The sequence below is a fragment of the Pseudophryne corroboree genome, chromosome 7, assembly GCF_028390025.1.
Source record: "Pseudophryne corroboree isolate aPseCor3 chromosome 7, aPseCor3.hap2, whole genome shotgun sequence".
Classification (NCBI taxonomy): domain Eukaryota; kingdom Metazoa; phylum Chordata; class Amphibia; order Anura; family Myobatrachidae; genus Pseudophryne; species Pseudophryne corroboree.
Window position 1 is genome coordinate 32,260,734 of NC_086450.1, and position 26,354 is coordinate 32,287,087.

The following is a 26,354-nucleotide window of genomic DNA, read 5'->3' on the forward strand; positions in this document are numbered from 1 at the left end:
GTTGTGTTAATTAGGGAGGGTGGGTGGGATAGATTTCCTCAACAGAAAAAGATCACTCCTTGTGCTTCGGCTGTTCTTCCTGAGGCACTTCACCGTCTCCGCCTTTGGACCTCCCTTTTCTTGTGAGCAACCGTTTAACCCTGCTTTGCCTGCAGTGCTAGGCCCATGCCACACCGCTTACAGTGTCACACATCTTTGTGCACTAGTAGGGACTTAGAAGACCACAACACAAAATTGCACCCCAGTACTACAGTACTTATCCTCATCGTGATCACTTGTGGGTCTGTGCTTTCATGTTCTCCTTCGTCTCTGTTCCTTGCTGCCTACACTTAGTGCGTAGACTGACCTCAACAGAGAATACATTGAGTCACGAGCTAAGCTCTACTATCTGATTCCTGGCTGTTATTTAACATTATTATTATTCTTTAAATAAGTGCTGACGAATTACAGTTAGGGGATAGAAACAGAAATAAACAGCATACAATTACATGGAACAGATGGTCATGTTGGAACTGCGTAAATGATCTTCTGATGTAAGAGGTGCAGGCAACACCTACTGTAATAAATAAAGTAACGGGACAACAGTTCCAGCTGTTAGTGGGCACAGTGTGTGTTGCAGCATTATCAGCCACCTATGAAATCTCCGCCATTGCTGACTATGGACCTAATTCTGAGTTGATCGCAGCAGCAAATATTTTAGCAGTTGGGCAAAACCATGTGCATTGCAGGGGGGACAGATCTAACATGTGCAGAGAGAGTTAGATTTGGGTGGGGTGTGTTCAAACTGAAATCTAAATTGCAGTGTAAAAATAAAGCAGCCAGTATTATACCCTGCACAGAAATGAAATAACCCACCCAAATCTAACTCTCTCTGCAAATGTTTTATCTGCCCCCCCTACAGTGCACATGGTTTTGCCCAATTGCTAACAAACTTGCTGCTGCGATCAACTCAGAATTACCCCCTATATGCATGCATGGCAGCTATTGGGGGGGGGGGGGGGGGGAATTGCAGGGACTGGTGTCCCAGGCCCTTATAGAGAGGGAGGCCCACCCCTGGCTCCTACAGCCATAGGCGTAGCATGTAGCCATGGCACCCGGAGCAGGCTCATGTAGCGGTGCCCCCCCATCCTCAGCTCCCAACCCCTCATCTTCCTCAGCCACAGCCCCATTTTCAGCCCCATCACCTTCCTCAGCCCCCAGCTCCATCACCTTCCTCAGCTCCCAGCCCATCACCTTCCTCAGCTCCCAGCCCATCACCACCCTCAGCTCCCAGCCCCCTCAACTTACTCAGCAACAGCCCCGTCACCTTCCTCAGCCACAATCCCCTCACCATCCCCAGTCCCATCACCAACCTCAGCCCTCAGCTCCATCACTTTCCCTGCAGCAGCAACCTGAATTATGCCATGGTAGAGCCCCTTACACACGTTAATCCTCAATAGAGCCCCTTATACACATTAGGCCAGGAATCCCCATATACACAATACACCAGGTAGCCCATTATACAAATTGCGGCAGGTAGCCCCATATACATATCACGCTTGGTAGCCCGTTATACATATCACGCTAGGTAGCCCGTTATACAAATTGCAGCAGGTAGCCCTGTATACACATTACGCCAGGTAGCCCTTATGTACACATTATGCCTGGTAGCCCTTATGTACACATTACACCTGGTAGCGCCATATACACATTATGCCAGGTAGCCCTTACGTACACATTACGCCTTGTAGCCTCATATACACATTACTCCAGGCAGCCCTTACGTACACATTACGCCTGGTAGCCCCATATACACATTATGCCAGGTAGCCCCATATACACATTACGCTAGGTAGCCATTTATACACACTGCGGCAGGTAGCCCATTATACACATTGTGCCAGATAGCCCCATATACACACAACGCTAGGTAGCCCATTATACACATTACGCTAGGTAGCCCATTATACTCATTACACCAGGTAGCTCCATATACACATTACGCTAGGTAGCCCATTATACACAGTGTGCCAGGTAATCCATTATACACATTGTGCCAGGTAGCCCATTATACACATTATGCCAGGTAGCACCATATACACATTATGCTAGGTAGCCCATTGTACACATTACGCTAGGTAGCCCATTATACACAGTGTGCCAGGTTGTCCATTGTACACATTGTGCCAGGTAGCCCATTATACACATTATGCCAGGTAGCCCCATATACACATTACGCTAGGTAGCCCATTATACACATTATGCCAGGTAGCCCATTATACACACTGCACCAGGTAGCCAGGAGAGAGTGAGAGTGTGTGTGTCTCTCACACTCCCTGCAGCTCCAGGACACGTCACCCGCCGCTTCACTACTCATCCTCCCTGCAGCTCCGGGACCCTCCGCACCTCATGCTTCCTGAGCTTCGGGATCCACCGCTCCATTCCACATGCTCCCTGCAGCTCTGGGACCTGCCGCTCCGCTCCTCATGCTCCCTACAGCTACAGGACCCACCAGCTCTCCCTGAGACATTTCCGGCACCTGGAGCTTACGCTCAGCCGGAACCGCCCTCCCAACGCCCCTGCCTACAGCCAATACCTGCGCATCAGCTCTGTGAATCGTTCCTGCAAGTCCGCAATGATCCACCTATATGTAACATCATGATGTGTGACATCACAGAGGGGTGGAGCGGTGTGGCAGAATCTTTTTTTATTTTATTTTTTGGTGGGGGGCCTTGCCTATTTTGTCAGTCCCGGGCCCCACAATTTCTGATGGCAGCCCTGTATGCATGTCTCTGCAGCTACAGCATGGGGCTGCGGTGAGAATTCTTGACAATTGGGCCCCTATATCACTAAGTGACCTTAGTATATGTGTTATATACCAGTCTGATTCGACGTTGCTGTGACGTACATGTGACAATCAGATCGTGCAATTAGCAATGTCACTTTGTAAAGTAATAAACGTATCACATTAACCTTGTAGTACATCTCTTTGTAGCGTACGTCTCGCAGCTGCTCTCTTTCCTATCATAATCAGATAAGATTCTCTGAGCTTAGTGTGCGCATTATACAGAAGAGCGGCGTCTTCTTCTGCTGGAAAGTAACAGTCTTACAAGAAAATGTGATTTTGGAGATTTTACGAAAGGGTGAAAGCTTCAAAGGAAATATTAAAAGAAGAAATCTTTAGTAGATATGAACTAAATTGTGGCACAGTTTGTACGAATTCAATTTCATGTTGGAGCAGACTGTATCACAGAGCAGCAAATCTCTGATAATGAAATATTTCAGCCTGATTTTGTGCCTCCATTCCTGCACTGTGTTGTGCCAATGCCCATGTTGCAAGGCAGAGGGACTGGCACTACAGTATGCCCACAGCACCTGTAGGACTGTCTGTATTACATGTGTCCTGAGAGTGAGGGGACACTGGGACTGTCTGTATTACGTGTGTCCTGAGAGTGAGGGGACACCGGGACTGTCTGTATTACATGTGTCCTGAGAGTGAGGGGACACTGGGACTGTCTGTATTACATGTGTCCTGAGTGTGAGTGGACACCGGGACTGTCTGTATTACATGTGTCCTGAGAGTGAGGGGACACCGGGACTGTCTCTATTACATGTGTCCTGAGAGTGAGTGGACACCGGGACTGTCTGTATTACATGTGTCCTGAGAGTGAGGGGACACCGGGACTGACTGTATTACATGTGTCCTGAGTGTGAGGGGACACCGGGACTGTCTGTATTACATGTGTCCTGAGAGTGAGGGGACACCGGGACTGTCTGTATTACATGTGTCCTGAGAGTGAGGGGACACCGGGACTGTCTGTATTACATGTGTCCTGAGAGTGAGGGGACACAGGGACTGTCTGTATTACATGTGTCCTGAGAGTGAGGGGACACCAGGACTGTCTGTATTACATGTGTCCTGAGAGTGAGGGGACACCGGGACTGTCTGTATTACATGTGTCCTGAGAGTGAGGGGACACCGGGACTGTCTCTATTACATGTGTCCTGAGAGTGAGGGGACACCGGGACTGTCTGTATTATATGTGTCCTGAGAGTGAGGGGACACCGGGACTGTCTCTATTACATGTGTCCTGAGAGTGAGGGGACACCGGGACTGTCTGTATTATATGTGTCCTGAGAGTGAGGGGACATAGGGACTGTCTGTATTACATGTGTCCTGAGAGTGAGGGGACACCGGGACTGTCTCTATTACATGTGTCCTGAGAGTGAGTGGACACCGGGACTGTCTGTATTAAATGTGTCCTGAGAGTGAGGAGACACCGGGACTGTCTGTATTACATGTGTCCTGAGAGTGAGGAGACACCGGGACTGTCTGTATTACGTGTGTCCTGAGAGTGAGGGGACACCGGGACTGTCTGTATTACATGTGTCCTGAGAGTGAGGAGACACCGGGACTGTTTGTATTACATGTGTCCTCATAGGCGTGCGCAGCACATTTTATTAGGGGGTGCACCATCGGAGGGGTGTGTCTACACCACCTATTGGGCGTGTCTAGCACCATCTATTGAGGTCAACGCAATATAAAATATCCACCCTTGTACCAATCCTAATAAAGCAGATACATTGTCAGATGTTGTGGTGTGCACCAAACAAACACCCCTGATGGCACTCACTGCAATTACAGTGCTCCTCCTCAGCCTGGTCTGGCTCCCCCTCTCTTTCCCCTGCAAGCTGCAGCAGCTTACTTACAAGTCAGTCACTCACTGACACTGACAGTCGCAGACTAGTACTGCTGCTGCTGCTGGAAAAATGAGTGACGTGTCAATGCTGCTGCTGACTGCCTGCCAGTATTGAATTTGTCTTCCTAAGAGGAACGCTGGCTGCATGCTGATCCTCATCAGTGGCAGGCGTTGGCATAGCATAGAAGGAGAGAGGTGGGCATGTGGTGGGTGTGGCTGGTGGGCGTGCGAGCTGCATGACGTAATGATATCACGCTGTTTTTGTACATGGAGGTGGAGCTGGGAGTTTGAAAACCGGTGGCAGTGGCACCCTTTATTAACCCAGGCGCCCGGTCAGTAATGCAGTTCTGACAGGGTGCAGCGCAGAGGGGACAGTAATCAGCCTGCTCGGCGAATGCTGCATCAGGCATGTGAGATCGGGGAGCCAGACATTACGGGGTGCCTGTGCGCACCAGGCACCCCCCCTGCGCACACCTATGTGTGTCCTGAGAGTGAGGGACACCGGGACTGTCTGTATTACGTGTGTCCTGAGAGTGAGGAGACACCGGGACTGTCTGTATTACATGTGTCCTGAGAGTGAGGGGACACCGGGACTGTCTGTATTACATGTGTCCTGAGAGTGAGGGGACAACGGGACTGTCTGTATTACATGTGTCCTGAGAGTGAGGGGACACCGGGACTGTCTGTATTACATGTGTCCTGAGAGTGAGGGGACACCGGGACTGTCTGTATTACATATGTCCTGAGAGTGAGGGGACACCGGGACTGTCTGTATTATATGTGTCCTGAGAGTGAGGAGACACCGGGACTGTCTGTATTACATGTGTCCTGAGAGTGAGGGGACACCGGGACTGTCTGTATTACATGTGTCCTGAGAGTGAGGGGACACAGGGACTGTCTGTATTACATGTGTCCTGAGAGTGAGGGGACACCGGGACTGTCTGTATTACATGTGTCCTGAGAGTGAGGGGACACCGGGACTGTCTGTATTACATGTGTCCTGATAGTGAGGAGACACCGGTACTGTCTGTATTACATGTGTCCTGAGAGTGAGGGGACACCGGGACTGTCTGTATTACATGTGTCCTGATAGTGAGGAGACACCGGTACTGTCTGTATTACATGTGTCCTGAGAGTGAGGGGACACCGGGACTGTCTGTATTACATATGTCCTGAGAGTGAGGGGACACCGGTACTGTCTGTATTACATGTGTCCTGAGAGTGAGGGGACACCGGGACTGTCTGTATTACATGTGTCCTGAGAGTGAGGGGACACCGGGACTGTCTGTATTACATGTGTCCTGAGAGTGAGGGGACACCGGGACTGTCTGTATTACATATGTCCTGAGAGTGAGGGGACACCGGGACTGTCTGTATTATATGTGTCCTGAGAGTGAGGAGACACCGGGACTGTCTGTATTACATGTGTCCTGATAGTGAGGAGACACCGGTACTGTCTGTATTACATGTGTCCTGAGAGTGAGGGGACACCGGGACTGTCTGTATTACATGTGTCCTGATAGCGAGGAGACACCGGTACTGTCTGTATTACATGTGTCCTGAGAGTGAGGGGACACCGGGACTGTCTGTATTACATATGTCCTGAGAGTGAGGGGACACCGGGACTGTCTGTATTATATGTGTCCTGAGAGTGAGGGGACACAGGGACTGTCTGTATTACATGTGTCCTGAGAGTGAGGGGACACCGGGACTGTCTGTATTACATGTGTCCTGAGAGTGAGGGGACACCGGGACTGTCTGTATTACATGTGTCCTGATAGTGAGGAGACACCGGTACTGTCTGTATTACATGTGTCCTGAGAGTGAGGGGACACCGGGGGCTGTCTGTATTACATGTGTCCTGAGAGTGAGGGGACACCGGGACTGTCTGTATTACATATGTCCTGAGAGGACACTGGGACTGTCTGTATTACATGTGTCCTGAGAGTGAGCAGACACCGGAACTGTCTGTATTACATGTGTCCTGATAGTGAGGAGACACCGGTACTGTCTGTATTACATGTGTCCTGAGAGGACACTGGGACTGTCTGTATTACATGTGTCCTGAGAGTGAGCGGACACCGGGACTGTCTGTATTACATGTGTCCTGAGAGTGAGGGGACACTGGGACTGTCTGTATTACATGTGTCCTGAGAGTGAGGGGACACTGGGACTGTCTGTATTACATGTGTCCTGAGAGTGAGCGGACACCGGAACTGTCTGTATTACATGTGTCCTGAGAGTGAGGGGACACCGGAACTGTCTGTATTACATGTGTCCTGAGAGTGAGGGGACACCGGGACTGTCTGTATTACATGTGTCCTGAGAGTGAGGGGACACCGGGACTGTCTGTATTACATGTGTCCTGAGAGTGAGGGGACACCGGGACTGTCTGTATTACATGTGTCCTGAGTGGGAGGGGACACCGGGACTGTCTGTATTACATGTGTCCTGAGAGTGAGCGGACACCGGAACTGTCTGTATTACATGTGTCCTGAGAGTGAGGGGACACCGGAACTGTCTGTATTACATGTGTCCTGAGAGTGAGGGGACACCGGGACTGTCTGTATTACATGTGTCCTGAGAGTGAGGGGACACCGGGACTGTCTGTATTACATGTGTCCTGAGAGTGAGGGGACACCGGGACTGTCTGTATTACATGTGTCCTGATAGTGAGGAGACACCGGTACTGTCTGTATTACATGTGTCCTGAGAGGACACTGGGACTGTCTGTATTACATGTGTCCTGAGAGTGAGGGGACACCGGGACTGTCTGTATTACATGTGTCCTGAGTGTGAGGGGACACCGGGACTGTCTGTATTACATGTGTCCTGAGTGTGAGGGGACACCGGGACTGTCTGTATTACATGTGTCCTGAGAGTGAGGGGACACCGGGACTGTCTGTATTACATGTGACACTTGTGTTTGAATTTTTTTTTTTACAGTGCATGAATTTCACATCAGAAAGTGTTATTCGGAATGGGTTTTATGGAATACGCTGAATGCACCCCCATTAAAAGTATAAAATGGAGCCAGATTTACATCATCTATGAGCAAGGCATAGAAACCCAGTACTTTTATGGTGGTGAAAAGCTTCCTGAATGTGGCTCTCTAAATAATTCTATAAAATAAAAATACATTTGAATCCACTTGAGTGAACGCTGGGGGCCCTCGTGTGTTATCCGTACGATTTATTTGCCAGTTTGCCCAACTCTCAGGCAGAAAGTACAAACATTGTACCTCGTCATTATCTCTCTTGGCTTCTGGGCAGCTCTCATATGAAAAACTACATCTGTTAATCTTAGCAGCGCGAAGTGAGCAAGTACGAGCCAGAGGCCGATTAAATTTCAGGTCACGTCTCCTGTGAAATCAGATCATTTTAAAATGCATGAATAACCGGCTGTAAATTAATGACTGGCTGAATTAGGGTGATCCATTTATTGATTAACTGTTATTTTATTCCTCTTGTGCTCCAAGGGCCTGAAACACTTTGCAAATCATTGCTGGCCACCCAGGAGTGAACGGGTTACCGGAACATTAAATTAAACAACGATTAAATATATATGGGATAAAGTATAGGCAAGGACAGGGCAACTTCCTTTTATGATGGGGAAGCAGTAGGCCGCGGCGTAAAGTTGTATGGTGGCGTATGGGCACTGAAGAAGCTTTGCTGTAATTTGTGGCACAGGACACGTGTGGCAAATAACCTTATAACAGTCATACTCCAATGTACGTTTGAATGCTCCGTACATGTCACCTTCCTTATTAAGGTTTAATGATGATGACAAAAGAACTTTCTATTGAAAGAGGAGTGTATTACTCCTCTCTAGGGAAGCCACATGTCCTATCCCAAGATGGCTGCAGAGATCTCTACTGAGCATGTGCGTGAGCCATTTTGAGACTGTGGGGGTCATTCTGAGTTGATCGCTCGCTAGCTACTTTTTGCAGCGCTGCGATCCGATAGTCGTGGCCCATGGGGGAGTGTTTTTTCGCTTTGCAAGTGTGCGAACGCATGTGCAGCCGAGCTCTGCAAAAACATTTTGTGCAGTTTCTGAGTATGTCTGAACTTACACAGCCGCTGCGATCACTTCAGCCTGTCCGCTCCCGGAACTGACGTCAGACACCCGCCCTACAAACGCTTGTACACGCCTGCGTTTTTCCAAACACTCCCAGAAAACAGTCAGTAGACACCCACAAACGCCCTCTTCCTGTCAACCTCCTTGCGATCATCTGTGCGAATGGATTCTTCATTAAAACCATTGCTCAGCAACGATCCGCTTTGTACCCGTATGATGCGCCTGCACATTGCGGTGCATATGCATGCGCAGTAGTGACCTGATCGCTGCTCTTTCGAAAAACGGCAGCGTGCGAACAGGTCGGAATGACCTCCTGTGTGCATTGACATGTTGGGAGACAGAAGTCACCTATTTAGCTCCTATGAGATAACTGGTACACTCAAACTACACTCCATCACCAGTGTACATGTAACAGTGAGTACGGCTGTATCTGCTATCTATCAATTAACCAAGACCACTGGTTAAGTAACTGGGCTGTTCATACTTTGAACCATCCGCTGGTGTGCCTCTATATAACTCTGCAATATCATAACCTGCACACACACATCATTCCCAACACTTTCATCTACTCTCTCCCACACTCTATGCAACATTCCTATTTGCTGCATTCACAAGACAAAACCAAGACAAACATAATGCCAGCACACAGTAGTATGAACTACATACATCCAGAGACATCTACCCCTCATCTTCCCTTCTCTTAGGGATGGCCATAGACCATCGATGGTTCAAAATAATAAATGTCCCTTGTCCGATGGTGACTACTTTTACCATTGATAGTGGAGAACTAGATGGTTTCCCTCCATTGATGATACAGAGCTACCGACTCTTTTTTCCCCGCCAAGGTGTTGTGAAAGGGAATCTGGCTCTGCCCCCCAATGCGTCCACGAAGCCCTGCGCCCGGGCTCCGATTAACACGCAGCCTATTGAACAGCAAAGCAGGGGTGAACATTGGTGGGTAAAACCATTGCTGGTTCCCTTACAAATGGTTTCACACCATCAAGGTTAACCATCAATATTACTATCAATGGTGGCCATCGATGGTTAACCCACCAATGGCCATCTCTACAATATAATACTGGAGAGGTGCGTATCGGAGCAAAAGCTAAACTGCAGGCTTTAATATCAAGTAGTTTGTTTTTTTAATATGACCCAGAGAATCACTTATGTAACATTTAGATTGTAAGCTTTTTGTAACAGAACTTATGTTTCTTTATTGATTTATATTGCCGAAAAAATGGTGCAAATATAGAAAAATGTACACCCGGACAGACAGACAGACTTATACATGTGTACAGTACAGTACTACCTGCCTATATCCATACATGCCGATCGTACCTGCTGACTAATACAACATGTCTGTTCTGTGCCTAGGAGATGGGAAGTAACGGCGCCCCTCAGAAGAACTGGAAGGGAATCGCTATCGCATTACTGGTTATATTGGTGGTCTGCTCCCTAATCACAATGTCGGTAATCCTGCTGACGCCAGGTCAGTACCTTCTTCTCATTATACGTGTGAAGTGATTCATTGCTATAAGTATTATTGCTTCAATGTGAATATGACATATAAAGTGCGTGCAAATAGCGCAATATGGTTATGTGTCTGTCATGACGGTCCCAATACATTCACTTGCCGTGATAATGACTGCAGGCAATTGTTCAGTTATAGTAACTGCACCCCAGTCTGCCTCAGTGACTGCACTCCAGTCTGCTATGATGGTGTCTGTGTGCTGACCTGCAGTTATAGTGACTGCACCCTAATCTGCCTCAGTGACTGCACCCCAATCTGCCTCAGTGACTGCACTCCAATCTGTCTCAGTGACTGCACTCCAATCTGTCTCAGTGACTGCACCCCAATCTGCCTCAGTGACTGCACCCCAATCTGCCTCAGTGACTGCACCCCAATCTGCCTCAGTGACTGCACCCCAATCTGCCTCAGTGACTGCACCCCAATCTGCTTCAGTGACTGCACCCCAATCTGCCTCAGTGACTGCACCCCAATCTGCCTCAGTGACTGCACCCCAATCTGCTTCAGTGACTGCACCCCAGTCTGCCTCAGTGACTGCACCCCAATCTGCTTCAGTAACTGCACCCCAATCTGCTTCAGTGACTGCACCCCAGTCTGCCTCAGTGACTGCACCCCAATCTGCTTCAGTGACTGCACCCCAATCTGCTTCAGTGACTGCACCCCAGTCTGCCTCAGTGACTGCACTCCAATCTGCCTCAGTGACTGCACTCCAATCTGCTAAGACTGGGTTTGTGCGCTGACCTCCAGTTATAGTGACTGCACCCCAGTCTGCCTCAGTGACTGCACCCCAATCTGCCTCAGTGACTGCACCCCAATCTGCTTCAGTGACTGCACCCCAGTCTGCCTCAGTGACTGCACCCCAATCTGCCTCAGTGACTGCACCCCAATCTGCTTCAGTGACTGCACCCCAATCTGCCTCAGTGACTGCACCCCAATCTGCTTCAGTGACTGCACCCCAGTCTGCCTCAGTGACTGCACCCCAATCTGCCTCAGTGACTGCACCCCAATCTGCTTCAGTGACTGCACCCCAATCTGCCTCAGTGACTGCACCCCAATCTGCCTCAGTGACTGCACCCCAATCTGCCTCAGTGACTATACCCCAATCTGCCTCAGTGACTGCACCCCAATCTGCCTCAGTGACTGCACCCCAATCTGCCTCAGTGACTGCACCCCAATCTGCCTCAGTGACTATACCCCAATCTGCCTCAGTGACTGCACCCCAATCTGCCTCAGTGACTGCACCCCAATCTGCCTCAGTGACTGCACCCCAATCTGCCTCAGTGACTATACCCCAATCTGCTTCAGTGACTGCACCCCAATCTGCTATGACTGGGTTTGTGCGCTGACCTCCAGTTATAGTGACTGCACCCCAATCTGCCTTAGTGACTGCACCCCAATCTGCTTCAGTGACTGCACCCCAATCTGTCTCAGTGACTGCACCCCAATCTGCCTCAGTGACTGCACCCTAATCTGCCTCAGTGACTGCACCCTAATCTGCTTCAGTGACTGCACCCCAATCTGTCTCAGTGACTGCACCCCAATCTGCCTCAGTGACTGCACCCCAGTCTGCTATGGCTGTGTCTGTGCGCTGACCTCCAGTTATAGTGACTGCACCCCAATCTGCCTTAGTGACTGCCCCCAATCTGCTTCAGTGACTGCACCCCAATCTGCTTCAGTGACTGCACCCCAATCTGCTTCAGTGACTGCACCCCAATCTGCTATGACTGTGTCTGTGTGCTGATCTGCAGTTATAGTGACTGAACCCCAAATCTCTGATCTGCTTGTAGTTATATTTAGCAAGACAACAGGGTAAGTTTACTAAAGCTTCTAAACATGAAAAGTGGTATTACCCATAGCAACCAGATTCTACCTATAATTTTTTTAAATGTACTAGTAAACTAAAAGCTAGCAGCTCCCCGTCGGTTGCCAGGGGCAACCTCCCCACTTGTCGGCTTCAGAATGTTTGCTACAACAGAGTGATCTCCTGGTCACCGCGATCGGCGGTATCGCCGCATAAAACCAATTTGTGACTTTTCTGTATTAATGTTTCTTTTTGTTACAACCTCAAATGAAACCTTATCACCCTCCGTTTCCACTCTTCTACTCATGAATGTGCTGTAAAGGGCTGTGCTGTACCTCTCTGCACTTTCTAAGTAACATTTATTTGTGAAGCGCTGACAGAATTATTACTACATAAACCGGCTTGCTGGGGTTTTTGGTCTCCGCTATCATTAGTTGCCTTCCAGAAGTGATACACTAATCATTTTTCTTCATATGGACAAATATACTATTGTCTACCAGAGGGCTATCATTTCATGGGCACCCTAGAAGGTGTCCACCACCATCGTTGTTTCTTACGTTAGAGAACAGTGGTTGCCAAACTTAATTTTCTTCATGGCACCCCTTGGCCAACAGTTTATTATTGAGAAATTCAGCTGAAAATTTTTAAACAAATGAAATGGCGCTTTGCTGTCCTCCTTAGGTTCAGTTGTGTGGGGGTGGGCAGGGCTGCGCTTCTGTCTGGCCCTGTATTTTATGACTGGCAGCCACCAGCCCTGGTTTTGTCTGTCACATCAAACAGAAATCATTTGAGTCAGTACTGGACCACCAACCAGTAGCACCCCCTACAGTGTCCCATGACACCCCAGGGTGCCACGGCACACAGTTTGGCAACCACTTTCTTAGAAGATGCGAATGAGTGGGGTTGACATTTCCTGCCCACTTTTGTCTTGGAGAATGGCGCAGGGCAGAGACATCTCCCAGCCAATCACTAGCAATAAGGGGCAACAGATGATATGTTCGCGGGTAAGAAGCTAACGGTTGCTTCTTCTTCTCCGTATCAGCGGCTGGTGGTCAGCATGGCACTAGAAACACTGGATGAGTGACATTATGGGGGAGATAGGTCAATCCTTGGAGAGAGAGATAAAGTGGAGAGAGGTGAAGTCCCAGTCAACCAGCTTCTAACTGCCATGTTACAGAAAGAGTTTGAAAAATGTCTGGAGTTAATTGGTTCACTTTATCTGTCTCCAAAGTTGAGTACATATGCCCCAGTATATGATATCAATGTCCATTTTTCAAACCTATATCCCCCTCTCCCTCTTTCTATCTAGATTGTCCCTATTGTGGGTCTGTTGTATACTTGTACATATTGTAAGTTGCTGTACATTAAAGAGCTATATAATATTCAGAAATATATTTGTAATAGTTCTCATACCTTGGCTAAGCTGGTATTTACATGGTGGGGGCATCCTGGCGTTATTCCAATATTCCAAGCTGTGCAGTCGCTGGCCGCAGTGTCCTGTAGTCTTGGAAAATGACTCCCAACATGATCCCAGCTATATATAGGGGGAAGGACTGCACTCCCTAGCTGCTTGTAATGAGAGGTGCTACCTTGCTGAGATTTACAGTACTACGCACAGGAAAAAGGGGATGCAGGTGCACAATGCAATCATTACTACTCAAAATGTAAATATATATTACAATAAATACCACATAAGAGGTTGTTAGCAAAATTTGGCCAAAGTTATAGGCCTGCCCACCAACGTCAAGGTCACCTCTTTTGTCTAGCAGGTCCCTAACATTCTAGGGTTTACATCTGGGGTGCAGGGCACCCCCGAACCAGCTGGTTAAGTGGGAAGCGCACAGTGCGTGGTGATGCAAGTCACATCATTATGGCTCATGAAGTACTGTAGTACATAGTATATATAAGACATATTTAAGTATATATCTGCAAATGTTATCAGCAGCTCTGTGTTATAAACCTGTTTGTGTTCTACACTTAGTGGTCTTTAACGTTTTCTCAGAGCCGGCCATAGGCATAGGCAAACTAGGCGATTGCCTAGGGCATTTGATATGCCTAGGGGCATCAGCAGCTTCTGCTGCTTAAAATGATATGCGGCATGCCTATATTCTGTGTGTAGCATTTCATATGCAGATACAGCCACAGTCTCACACAGTATATAGGCAGGCTGCATATCATTTTAATCAGCAGAAGCTGCTTGTGCATCCTAGCCACATAGCAATGCAAATAAGATGCATTTTCATTAAAAAAATGTGCCCGACGTTAGCATTGAGGCAAGATTTATGAGGACACATCTGTATTCAAGCAGAGGCAGAGGTAACAGTGGTAGTGTGAATGTTGTGTGCATGTGAGTAGGTTGGTTGTGCAGTAGTGTTCAGAATATGTGTAAGGAGCATTATGTGTGTCATGTAAAAATGCATTAATAATGTGCAACATATGTGTAAGGGGCACTATGTGTGTCATTATGTGTATAAGGGCATTAAAAATGTGCGGCACATGTGTAACAGGGTACTACTGTATGTGTGTCATTATGTGTATAGGAGCACTAATAATGTGCAGCAAATGTGTAGGGGGCACTATGTGTGTCATCATGTGTATAAGGGCATTAATAATGTGCGGCATATGTGTAAGGGGCATTACGTGTAAAAGGGCATTAATAAAGGTTGTCATAATGTGTAAGGCGCATTATGGTGGTCATTCCGAGTTGTTTGCTCGGTAATTTTCTTCGCATCGCAGCGATTTTCCGCTATTTGCGCATGCGCAATGTTCGCACTGCGACTGCGCCAAGTAAATTTGCTATGAAGATTGGTATTTTACTCACGCATTACGAGGTTTTTTCTTCGTTCTGGAGATCAGAGTGTGATTGACAGGAAGTGGGTGTTTCTGGGCGGAAACTGGCCGTTTTATGGGAGTGTTTGAAAAAACGCTACCGTTTCTGGGAAAAACGCGGGAGTGGCTGGAGAAACGGAGGAGTGTCTGGGCGAACGCTGGGTGTGTTTGTGACGTCAAACCAGGAACGACAAGCCCTGAACTGATCGCACTGGAAGAGTAAGTCTCGAGCTACTCAGAAACTGCACAGAGAAGTCTTTTCGCAATATTGCAAATCTTTCGTTCGCAATTTTGATAAGCTAAGATTCACTCCCAGTAGGCGGCGGCTTAGCGTGTGCAATGCTGCTAAAAGCAGCTTGCGAGCGAACAACTCGGAATGAGGGCCTATGTTTATAAGGACATTAATAATGTGTCTCATATGTGTAAGGGGCATTACTGTGTGGCATTATGTGTATAAGGTGCTCTACTATGTAGCGTTGCATATAGAAAGGGCACTACTGTGTGGTCTAATGTGAATAAAGAGCAATAGGGTGTGGTGTAATGTGAATAAGGAGCAATTCAGTGTGATGTAATGTGAATAAGGGGTTCTACTGTGAGGAGTAACGTTTATAAGGTAAAGTGATACTACTGTGGGATGTAATATGAATTATGGACACTATCGCATGATCAAATGTGAATAAAGTTGCAGTACTGTGCAACGTAATTGGGGTTACTATTGTGCGGCCATGCCCCTTGCCAGCAAAAACACACCCCTTTTTGGGCTGTGCGCCAAATGTGCGAACTGTTCCTATTTCGAAAATAGGGGGTACAAACCCCAAAATAAGGACTGCTATGGATGAGGGGTGATGGTGCTGGGAAAGAAGTGCAAGTTCAGAGGCAGAACCAGTGGTGGTGCTAGGGGGCACCAGCCAAAATCTTGCCTAGGGCATCATATTGGCTAGGGCCGGCTCTGCGTTTTCTGTTACATTCTGGTTGAAAATAACACTGAAGAGAGAGAGAGAGAGTTGAGGGAGATAAAGCACCAACCAATCAGCCCCTAACTGCCACGTCTTAGGCTATTAGGTATTTGAAAAATGACAAGTAGGAGCTGATTGGCTGGTACTTTATCTTTCCCCACTTTACAGTACTGTAGCTCTGCTTAGTGCATTCTATTTATGTAGCATGGATCTATTCTAATCCCATTCATCATTCACACAATACCTGGAAAGTTGCTACTTTTCTACATTGTTGTAACAGTGTTGCTGCACTTTGTTAACCCTTAGTGGTGCAGAGGATGCATGAGAATTTGTGCCAACCATTTTGGATGATGGGAACGGGGGCATATCGTAAATGATAAGAAATCTAATATAGTTTTCTTAGCTTCAGCTGCAATTGTTTGATATTGTTCTCTGGTGGACGTATATAATGTACTTGTTAATTATATGGGAGCCATTTGCTCCCCCACCCTCTGTGTCAGTTGGTCCTGTCACTGCCTCCTCGGAGGGTGTTCTCTCTATCACCCGGTGGTTTATAAACCCAACATATAAAAGTGGCTTCAGTGGCCAGTGACACGCCTGCTCCTCCTCGTGTTACTCATCATATGAGTGTAATATTACGTCACGCTCCTGCAGATCCTTCTCACCAGACCGTACACAGCATACAATTAGGGATTTTATAACACTGAGACAACGCAAAGGAGATATTCCCAAAATGGGCTCTGCCAGATGCCCAATTAGACAGCACAATGCCGGCGACTTCTGCTGTCCATCGGGAAATCACTCAATCCAGCGCGTTCAATTCAAAGCCACAAACAGCAGCTTCAACACAATGCTCATGAACTAAGCAGTACATTACTTACACCCCATCCACTGGGGTGAGTGTGAGAAGAATGCTGGAGCCATTATCTCACCAGATTGCCACTACTGGCTTCCCTTTCAGCACCATGCAGAGTGGTGAGCACTACCTACCTAGGGTTCAGTAACAGAGACAGTAGCAGAGTGGTGAGTGCTACCTACCTATGAATCAGTGACAGACAGTAGCAGAATGGTGAGTGCTACCTACCTAGAGATCAGTGACAGACAGCAGTGGAGTGGTGAGCGCTACCTACCTATGTATCGGTAACAGACAGAGACAGTACATAGAAACATAGAATTTGACAGCAGATAAGAACCACTTGGCCCATCTAGTCTGCACCTTTTTTTTTTTATCCTGTAGGTAATATTAACCCTTTTTGAACCTTAATTCTTTGTAAGGATGTTCATATGTCTATCCCAAGCATGTTTAAATTGTTCTACAGTCTTAGCCTCTACCACCCCTGATAGAAGGCTATTCCACTTATCCACTACCCTTTCTGTGAAGTAATTTTCCTTACATTTCCCTTGAACCCCCCCCCCCCCCCCCCCTCCAGTTTCAGTGTATGTCCTCGAGTTCTAATACTTCTCTTCCTTTCTTCCTTTGAAGAATGTTTCCCTCCTGAGTGACCCTTGATATATGTGAAAGTTTCTATCATGTCCCCCCTTTCCCTTCTCTCCTCCAAACTATACATGTTAAGATCTTTTAGCCTTTCCAAGTAAGTTTTGTGATGTAGGCCATGCACCATTTTAGTTGACCTTCTTTGTACACTTTCTAATGTATTTATATCCTTCTGGAGATATGGTCTACAGAACTGGACACAGTATTCCAGATGGGGCCGTACCAATGACATGTACAGTGGCAATATTACTTTTTTTTCCTGCTACTGATTCCACTCCTTATGCAACCAAGCATCTGACTTGCCTTTCTCATTGCTTTGTTGCATTGCTTTCCTGTCTTTAAGTCACTTGAAATAGTGACTCTTAAATTCCTTTCCTCCTCAGTAGTTTCCATTATAGTACCCTTGATACTATATTTAGCCTTTGGGTTTTTGAGACCCAAGTGCATCATTTTGTATTTTTTGCATTAAACTGTAGTTGCCACATTCTTGACCATTTCTAAAGCCTACCTAGGTCATCAATCATTTGTTTTACCCCTCCTGGTGTGTGTACCCTGTTGCATATCTTTGTATCATCTGCAAAAAGGCATATCTTCCCTTCAATACCATCTGCAATGTCACAAACACAGATATTAAAGAGAATTGGACCAAGTACAGATCCCTGGGGTACTCCACTGGTAACATTTCCCTCCATAGATTGCACTCCATTTACTACAACTGTGTTTCCTATCCTGCAACCAGGTTCTTATCAATTTAACTGTTTTATAATCCATCCCCACGCTTTCAAGTTTATTTAGCAGCCTGTGATGTGGGACAATGTCAAATGCCTTACTAAAGTCTAGATATGCTACATCTACAGCTCCCCCTTGATCTATTATTTTCGTCACAGAGTCAAAAAAGTCAATAAGATTTGTTTGGCATGATTTCCCACCAGTAAATCCATGCTATTTTGGATCCTGTAAGTTGTTTGATTTAAGATATTCCACAACTCTTTCTTTTAATAGTTTTCCATTACTTTCCCTTCTACTGATGTAAGGCTTACTGGTCTGTAGTTACTTGCTTCTTTTTGCTTCCACTTTTGTGCAGTGGAACTACATTTGTTCTTTTCCAGTCCTCTGGAATGGCACCTGCATTTAGTGACTGGTTAAATAATTATGTTAAAGGTGTCACCAGCACATCTTTTAGCTCTTTTAGTATCCTTGGGTGTATCCCATCTGGTCCCATTGATTTATCCACTTTTAGTTTTGAAAGTTCTGTTAGGACCTTCTCCTCTGTAAATGTACTTTCATCCACCTTATTTTTATGAATGTCCTTGCAACTTAACTGTGGCCCCATCCCTTGTCCTTCTGTAGTAAATACTGAGCAAAAATAATTATTTAGGTGATCTGCTATTGCCTTGTCTCCCTCCACCAAATGCTCACTCTCTGTCTTCAGTCTTATTATTCCTCCATTTGATTTTCTCCTTTCACTTATATACTTAAAAAAAAGTTTTGCCCCCTTTATCTACTGACTGGGCCATTTTCTCCTCAGCTATTGCCTTTGCATGTCTGATCACTTTCTTAGCATCGTTCTGTCTATCAAGATACACCTCTTTGTTGTTATTATTTTGAGTCTGTTTGTATTTCCTAAAAGCCATCTTTTTTGCCTTTACACTAGTTGATACTTCTTTTGTGAACCACACTGGCTTCCTTTTCCTGGTGCATTTCCTAACCCTTTTGATACAATGGTCTGTTGCCCTCAGTATTGCACTTTTCAGTTTTTCCCACCTCTCCTGCACTCCTTCCAAGTTCCTCCAGTCCACCAATGAATCACATAAACATCTCCTCATTTTTGCAAAGTCAGCATTTCTAAAATCCAACACCTTTGTATTTGTGTGACAGGAGTTGGATCCTGTCTTTATACTAAACCATACTGCTTGATGATCACTGGATCCCAGGTGCTCACCCACATATGTGTCTGAAATCCTGTCACCATTTGTAAGAATTAAATCTAATATTGAGTCTTTGCGAGTGGGCTCCCTCACCAATTGCTTGAGGGAGGCTCCCTGTAAGGAATGTAGACATTTGCCACTTGTAGCTGAACTTGCAAAAGGGGTTCACTACGATCTGCCGGCGGCCGGCCTCCCGGCGACCAGCATACTGGCGCCGGGAGGCCGGCCGCCGGCTTACCGACAGTGTGGTGAGCGCAAATGAGCCCCTTGCGGGCTCACTGCGCTCGCCACGATACGGGCACGGTGGCGCGCTACGCGCGCCACACTATTTTATTCTCCCTCCAGGGGGGTCGTGGACCCCCACGAGGGAGAATAAGTGTCGGTATGCCGGGTGTCAGGCTCCCAGCGCCGGTATGCTGGTCGCCGGGAGCCCGACCGCCGGCATACTGAAGACCACCCTGCAAAAGACCCCTCCCAATTTACATCTGGTAAATTAAAGTCTCCCATGATTATGACTTCTCCCTTTAAAGCCATTTTAGTGATGTCCAAATCCTGCCCCTGGCCTTGTGGTCTATAGATCACCCCAATGCGAATGATGTCCTTCTCCCCAGTTTCTATGGTGACCCAAAGGGCCTCAGTTTTATCTTCAATATTTCGTATTAAAGTAGCATTTATGCTTTTTTTTTCCACATACACTGCTACCCCTCCTCCTATTCTTCCCATTCTATCCTTCCTAAATAAATTGTATCCTGGTATAACTATGTCCCAGTCATGATTCTCATTGTACCATGACTCTGTAATTGCCACAAAATCCAGGCTATCCCTTGTTATTATAGCAATTAGCACTGGAATTTTGTCTCCTAAGCTCCTAGCATTTGCACACATAGCTTTAAGAATTTTGTCTGTGCATTTGTTATTAGAAGCCATGTCCAGACAGTACAAAATAAATGACAAGTTTAAAGTTGAAATTACCTGTTTGGTTATGTTGCTCAGTGTTTGGTATTTTTTTTTTTTTTAACTAATCAGGAATCACACTCTGTCCTTTACACCACGACTAAACCTCACTAAGTGTAAAGGTATAATACACCTGACCACAAATGGCCAAATGATCAAAGGAGGTAAACACCAGACAGCACGCAATAATAAACTATTCGGGGTATATTTACTAAGATTCGCAATTGTCGGGATTTGGTGGGAGGTTAAACACGAATGACATCGGTAGTGTGAATTTGCAATTTTTTGTTTTTTTACGGCTCATTTACTATAGAAACATAGAATTGTCGGCAGATAAGAACCACTTGGCCCATCTAGTCTGCCCTTTTTTTTTATCCTTTAGGCAATCTCAACCCTTTTTGAACCTTAATTCTTTGTAAGGATATTCATATGCCTATCCCAAGTATGTTTAAATTGCTCTACAGTCTTAGCCTCTACCACCTCTGATGGGAGGCTATTCCACTTATCCACTACCCTTTCTGTGAAGTAATTTTTCCTTAAATTTCCCCTGAACCTCCCCCCCTCCAGTCTCAGTGTATGTCCTCAAGTTATGCTGTCGTATACTATGCTGTCGTATTCTTCATTTTCGTATTTTCCGATCTCGATGTCATTCGTAATGTCGGCAGTGTTTTGCGGGAATGATTAGTAAAACACTGCCTGACAAAACACAATGAATCCCGGCTGGATCTGTGAGATCCTTGCTGGGCTTCATTGGGTATATTAGGAGGTGAAGAAAGAGTTAAAAATCTGAAAAAAATTGCGTGGGGTCCCCCCTCCTAAGCATAACCAGCCTCAGGCTCTTTGAGCCGGTCCTGGTTGTAAAAATACGGGGGGGGGGGGGGGAATGACTGGGGTCCCTCCATATTTAAACAACCAGCACCAGTATAATTTTATTTACAGGTACCCCTGGATTCTACTGGACAAGAGGACCGAGTGCTTCGTGTCAACATAGGTAGGTAAGTATGTATGTATGTAAGTGTGCATGTATGTTCATTAAACTTTTACTTTCACGGTGTCTGTGTATTGTTTTTATTTGGGTATTTTTTTTATTTTTTATTATATAATCAGTTTTTATTAAGGATTTTCTAAGACGTGAACAAAGAGAAGAACACTTTACACAAATACAAAAAAAAGAGAAAAAGGAAACAGCAATGTATATAAAGTTGGTAGTCACAAATCTGAGTGTACGAATGCTCAATTTAGGGATAGCAAACCAGCAGAAAAAAGTAAAGCCCTCAAAGGCATATAAGCCGAGTGGGCAGGAGGATAGAGCATGACTTCTGAGGAGCATGGGACACTTTAATGAAATATCGTAAGGAGATCGTATTATGTCTGCTAGAGGGCTGCAATGTACACCAACAATACAATGTGTTCTTTAACATAAGGAACATAGAAAACAAAAAAAAACTAAAAGATAGATAGGGATATTAACTGCTGTCCAAGGGAGTGGCTAAGTAGGCCTGGGAAGCCTTGTATTCTAGCCAAGGGAGCCATGTAGAGTCGAATTCACGAGACCTGCCTATCGATGAGAGGAACAAGTCTTCCATTCTCATGAAGTAGTCTAGTTTAGTGAACCATGCCCGACGTGTAGGAGGGAGGTGAGACCTCCACATGGCCGGGATCACAGCACGTGCTGCGTTACTTAAGTGTCGCAGTAGTGAGTGTTTGTGTTGGGACACTGGAATACTGGAGTGGTTAATAAGCCAGAATGCAGGGTCAGAGGGGATCTGAATCTTAAGAATGGTCTGACAAATCTGCATAACCTCTCGCCAAAATGGTTGGATCATAGGACAAGTCCACCAAACATGTAGGAGGGAGCCTGAAGTGGAGGAGCAACGCCAGCAATGGGCTGATGAGGAGGGATACATTGCGTGAAGGAGAGATGGGTGCCTATACCATCTTGTCACAACTTTGTATTGAGTCTCCCGGATCTGGACACAGACAGAGCTCGAGTGAGTTTTCAAGAATTTTTTTTCCCAGTCTCTAGGCGATAAAGAAATGCCCAAGTCCTTTTCCCAAGCCACAATAAAGGATGGGGTAACGACAGGTTGGGAATGGCAAATAAGTTTGTATAGTGTGGAGATAGTGTGGGTCGGGTCAAGAGTAGCCACGCAAAGCTTCTCAAATAGGGTCAGTTCCCTAATGGCGCTGCGAAGTCTATCGCCAGTTGCCAAGAAGTGCCTTATTTGTAGGAACTTCCAAAAGTCCTGTTGGGGGATGTCCCACCTCGCCCTCAGGTCTGCGAACTGTTTGACTCCAGTCGTCGACACCATCTGACCGACCCTGAACAGTCCTGCAACAGCCCATTGTGAGAAGTGGGCGGGGTTGACACCCGGTGCAAAATCAGGGTTGGCCAGAAAAGATGTCAAGGGTCCGAATTCAGATGAGATGTAGGGAAGACTCCGTAACATTTTCCAGGTGACTAGCGTGGGGGTGATGGTAGGATGGGGGAGGAGCAACTTAGGGAAGGAGGGGAGCCAAGGGAATATTTCCGGGAATTGCTGCACGTACAGGCCCTCTAGTTCCACCCATTGTTTAAGTTCGCGGATCCTAGTCCAGTCTATAATTCTACTTAAAAGAATGGCATGGTAATAATTTTTTATATCAGGAAGTTTGAGGCCGCCATTCTCAATTGATTTAGTCAAGAGGGAGCGTCTAAGTCTAGGTCTCCTCCGTTGCCAGATAAATTGCTGGATCAATCGCGAAATAGATCGGAACCAGGACTCTGGGATACGAATCGGGAGGGCCTGCATTACATACAATAATTTAGGAAGGGTATTCATCTTAACTATATTTATCCTCCCAAACCAGGATAGATATTTCATATTCCATCTAGAGTAGTCATTCCGAATCACTTGCAAGAGAGGCAAGTAATTCAACAGGAACAGCTGGGACTCACTAGCAGACAACTTAACACCAAGGTATGTTATGTAAGAAGATTACCATGAGAAGGGGAAAGAGCGTTTAAGGTCCGCAACGGATTCTGCAGGGGTGGAAATATTAAGAGCGCTGGATTTAGAATAATTAATTTTGATATTGGAAAGCTGTCCAAAGAGGTCAAGTTCTTTCATTAGGTGCGGCAAGGAGTCAGTGGGGTGGGATACTATGGCTAAGAGGTCATCGGCAAATAGGGCTAACTTGTACACTCCGTCTCCCACGGTAAAACCCCTGATGTCATGATTAGCTCGTATAGCTCTAGCTAGTGCTTCAATACAAAGCATAAAGATCAACGGTGATAACGGGCAACCCTGCCTAGTGCCGTTGCTTATGGTGAATGGGTCAGATAGGGTGCCATTTACGCGAACCTTTGCTGTCGGAGAGTCATAGAGAGCCAGTATCCAAGTGAGTGCGTTGGGACCTAAGCCAATGTGCTCCAAAATTGATTTAATGAATTTCCAACTGACCCTATCAAATGCCTTTTCGGCGTCAGTACAAAGTAAAATAGTAGGGGTAGAACTGTGGGAAGCTAAGTGGATGAGATTAAGAATTTTGGTTGTATTGTCTTTAGCCTCTCGGCCCACAACAAAATCAACTTGGTCATTGTGAACTAAGAGGGGGATCAGCGCCTTTAATCTATTTGCCAAAATCTTCGCGTAGAGCTTGAGATCCACATTCAGGAGGGAAATGGGTCTATAGCTGGAGCAGACCGAAGGGTCCTTGCCCTGCTTCGGTATCACCGAAACATGGGTCTCCAGAGAGTCACGGGAAAAATGAGAGCCAGATGCAATTGAGTTAAATGCTCTAAGGAGTAGGGGAATCAGCTTATCCCTAAACACCTTGTAGTATGCGATAGTGAATCCGTCAGGGCCAGGGCTTTTTCCCGACGGCATAGAAGAAATGGCCTGATTTAGCTCTTGAGCAGTGAACGGGGCATCCAGCAAGCCGAGTGTCGAGGGCGGGAGAACGGGATAATCTATGGATCTCAGATAGTCCCTTATCTTTTGGAGCGAAAGGTGGGGGTCTGTATCTGAGGAGTCAGTTTCTAGATTGTACAGCAAGGCGTAAAATCGTGCAAAGCAAGTCCCAATCTCAGGCGATTTGAATTTGGGGCTTCCGCTGGCATCTTTCACAGAGCTAATAAACGAAGCCGAGTGTTGAGCACGTATAGCTTGAGCCAGGACTCTGCCAGGTTTATTGCCCCACTGATAATATTTCCGTTTACATTTACGGATGGAGAGAATTATATTATCAGACAGGAGTTTATTCAGCTGCGAGCGGGCTTCGGACAATTCCACAAGGGTCTTATCCGACAATGATGCCTTGTGAGAGGTCTCGAGGGCATGAATCCGAAGTAAAAGACCTGAGATCAGAGACTGCTTTTGTTTCTTCTTACTTGTGCCTAATTGGATCAGCTTGCCGCGGAGTACACATTTATGTGCTTCCCACACGGTCAGGTGGGAGACATCGTACGTGACATTCGTGGCAATATAATCATCCAGAGCCTTATCTAAGGCATCTTTACAAAGTGCGTCATAAAGAAGAGACTCATTGAGTCTCCAGGTCCATTGTTTATGGGGACCGTGAGGGAGGTCTAAAGTCAATGTCACTGGAGCATGGTCCGACCAAGTGAAAGAGCCAATAGTGGCATCTATGAGGAGTGGAAGGTGTCTATGGCTAAGGAACAAGTAATCAATACGAGAATAAACCCGGTGGGGGTGTGAGTATAAGGAGTAGTCACGTCCCGAGGGATTGAGGGTCCTCCAGGAGTCAGCTAGTTGTCGTGTATGAAGTAGGCATTTGACGTGGCGATATTTAGGTGCAACAAATCTAGAGGTTTGGGAGCATGTGTCAGTACTAGGGTCCAATGTCCGAAGTCCCCACCAAAAACAGTAATACCCTGGAACAGAGAGTCTAACCTCGGGAGATGGGAATTGAAGAAAGACATTTGGGCCTGGTTTGGGGCATACATCACTGCAAAAGTGAACAGTTGTTCAAAGATTTTACAGGTCAAGAGAAGGAGCCTACCCGGTACTACCCTGTGTGTGGATACGTCAGAAATGCATAAATCCTTGGAGAAAACAATAGCCACTCCCTTGGACTTGCTACCTGGGGTGTTACTGTAGTATGCTGAGGGGAAGTAGCGATTGGTGAGAGAAGGATTACGAATTCCAACCTTAAAATGGGTCTCCTGCACTAATGCAACAACTGCCCTTTCAGACCTCAGTAGACGTAAAAGGCTAGATGCAACCCATGGCGCTGTATTTATAATATTTAACGTTCTAGGTGTACATGTATTAACAATTATACAATACGTTCCTTTCAGTAGGTCCTCGAGATTTTTTCTCTCTTTTCTTCTTCTCACATTCATCCAGTGTTATTTTCCAATGAGGTGAATAATATGTAAAAAATAAAGATAATACATGTGTAGAACAGTCTATGTCTCTATATAACACACTGTGCAACAAAAGTCCTTTGTATAGATGATCAGAGGCGTGGCTTAGGCGTACCTCAACTCACACTATTCAACGTGAAACTGTACGTATAAAGGTATCTTTCTTTTCCTCTCTCCACCACCAGATCACCAATTTTACTGTGTTTTTTTTAGATTGGCATACCCCACTCACTAGGTTTATAAGGTGAAGGAAGCACATAAAGGTATCTTTATTTCCAGATGAGTACCCTACTTACAGGGTTTAAAGATGGCCACAAGCATATCAAGGTTTCTTTTTCCCCTTGGTTCTCAACTGGCAGCGGTTTTATATTTCTCCACAGTCTTTCTCAGTGTCGGGTATGTGGAAAAAGAGATTAAAAAACAAATGTGTAGACTGGACCAATGATTTTAGTGCCAAAACAAAAATTGTGTAGAAAGACTCTCTCCTGTTTAGGAGAAGAATGTGTCACAAAAATATATATACACCTATAGAGGTATATAACTATGAAGGTGTAGTGATCCTCATAAATAAAAAATGTATATACCCTGTTTCTTTATGGTGTGTGAAATATTATAAAGTACACCCCGTGAATTGATGAGAGGTTTAAAGAACGTACCCCACTTACACAAAGTGGGGGAGATGACATACACATAACGGTTTCTTTATATATAAGAAGAAAAAGAGGTTCCAGCAAGC

At 46.1% G+C, this 26,354-nt stretch overlaps 1 protein-coding gene across 2 annotated transcripts in view; it reads left to right on the forward strand.

Moving 5' to 3' along the window:
- Window positions 1–26,354, forward strand: part of DPP10 (dipeptidyl peptidase like 10) — a 473,198-nt gene that overhangs the window by 96,457 nt on the left and 350,387 nt on the right. For both annotated transcript variants that reach the window (XM_063932900.1, XM_063932902.1), the window contains exon 2: window positions 10,131–10,245. In XM_063932900.1, coding sequence (XP_063788970.1) covers window positions 10,131–10,245 — 115 coding nt within the window. The remainder of the gene's footprint in view (window positions 1–10,130; window positions 10,246–26,354) is intronic.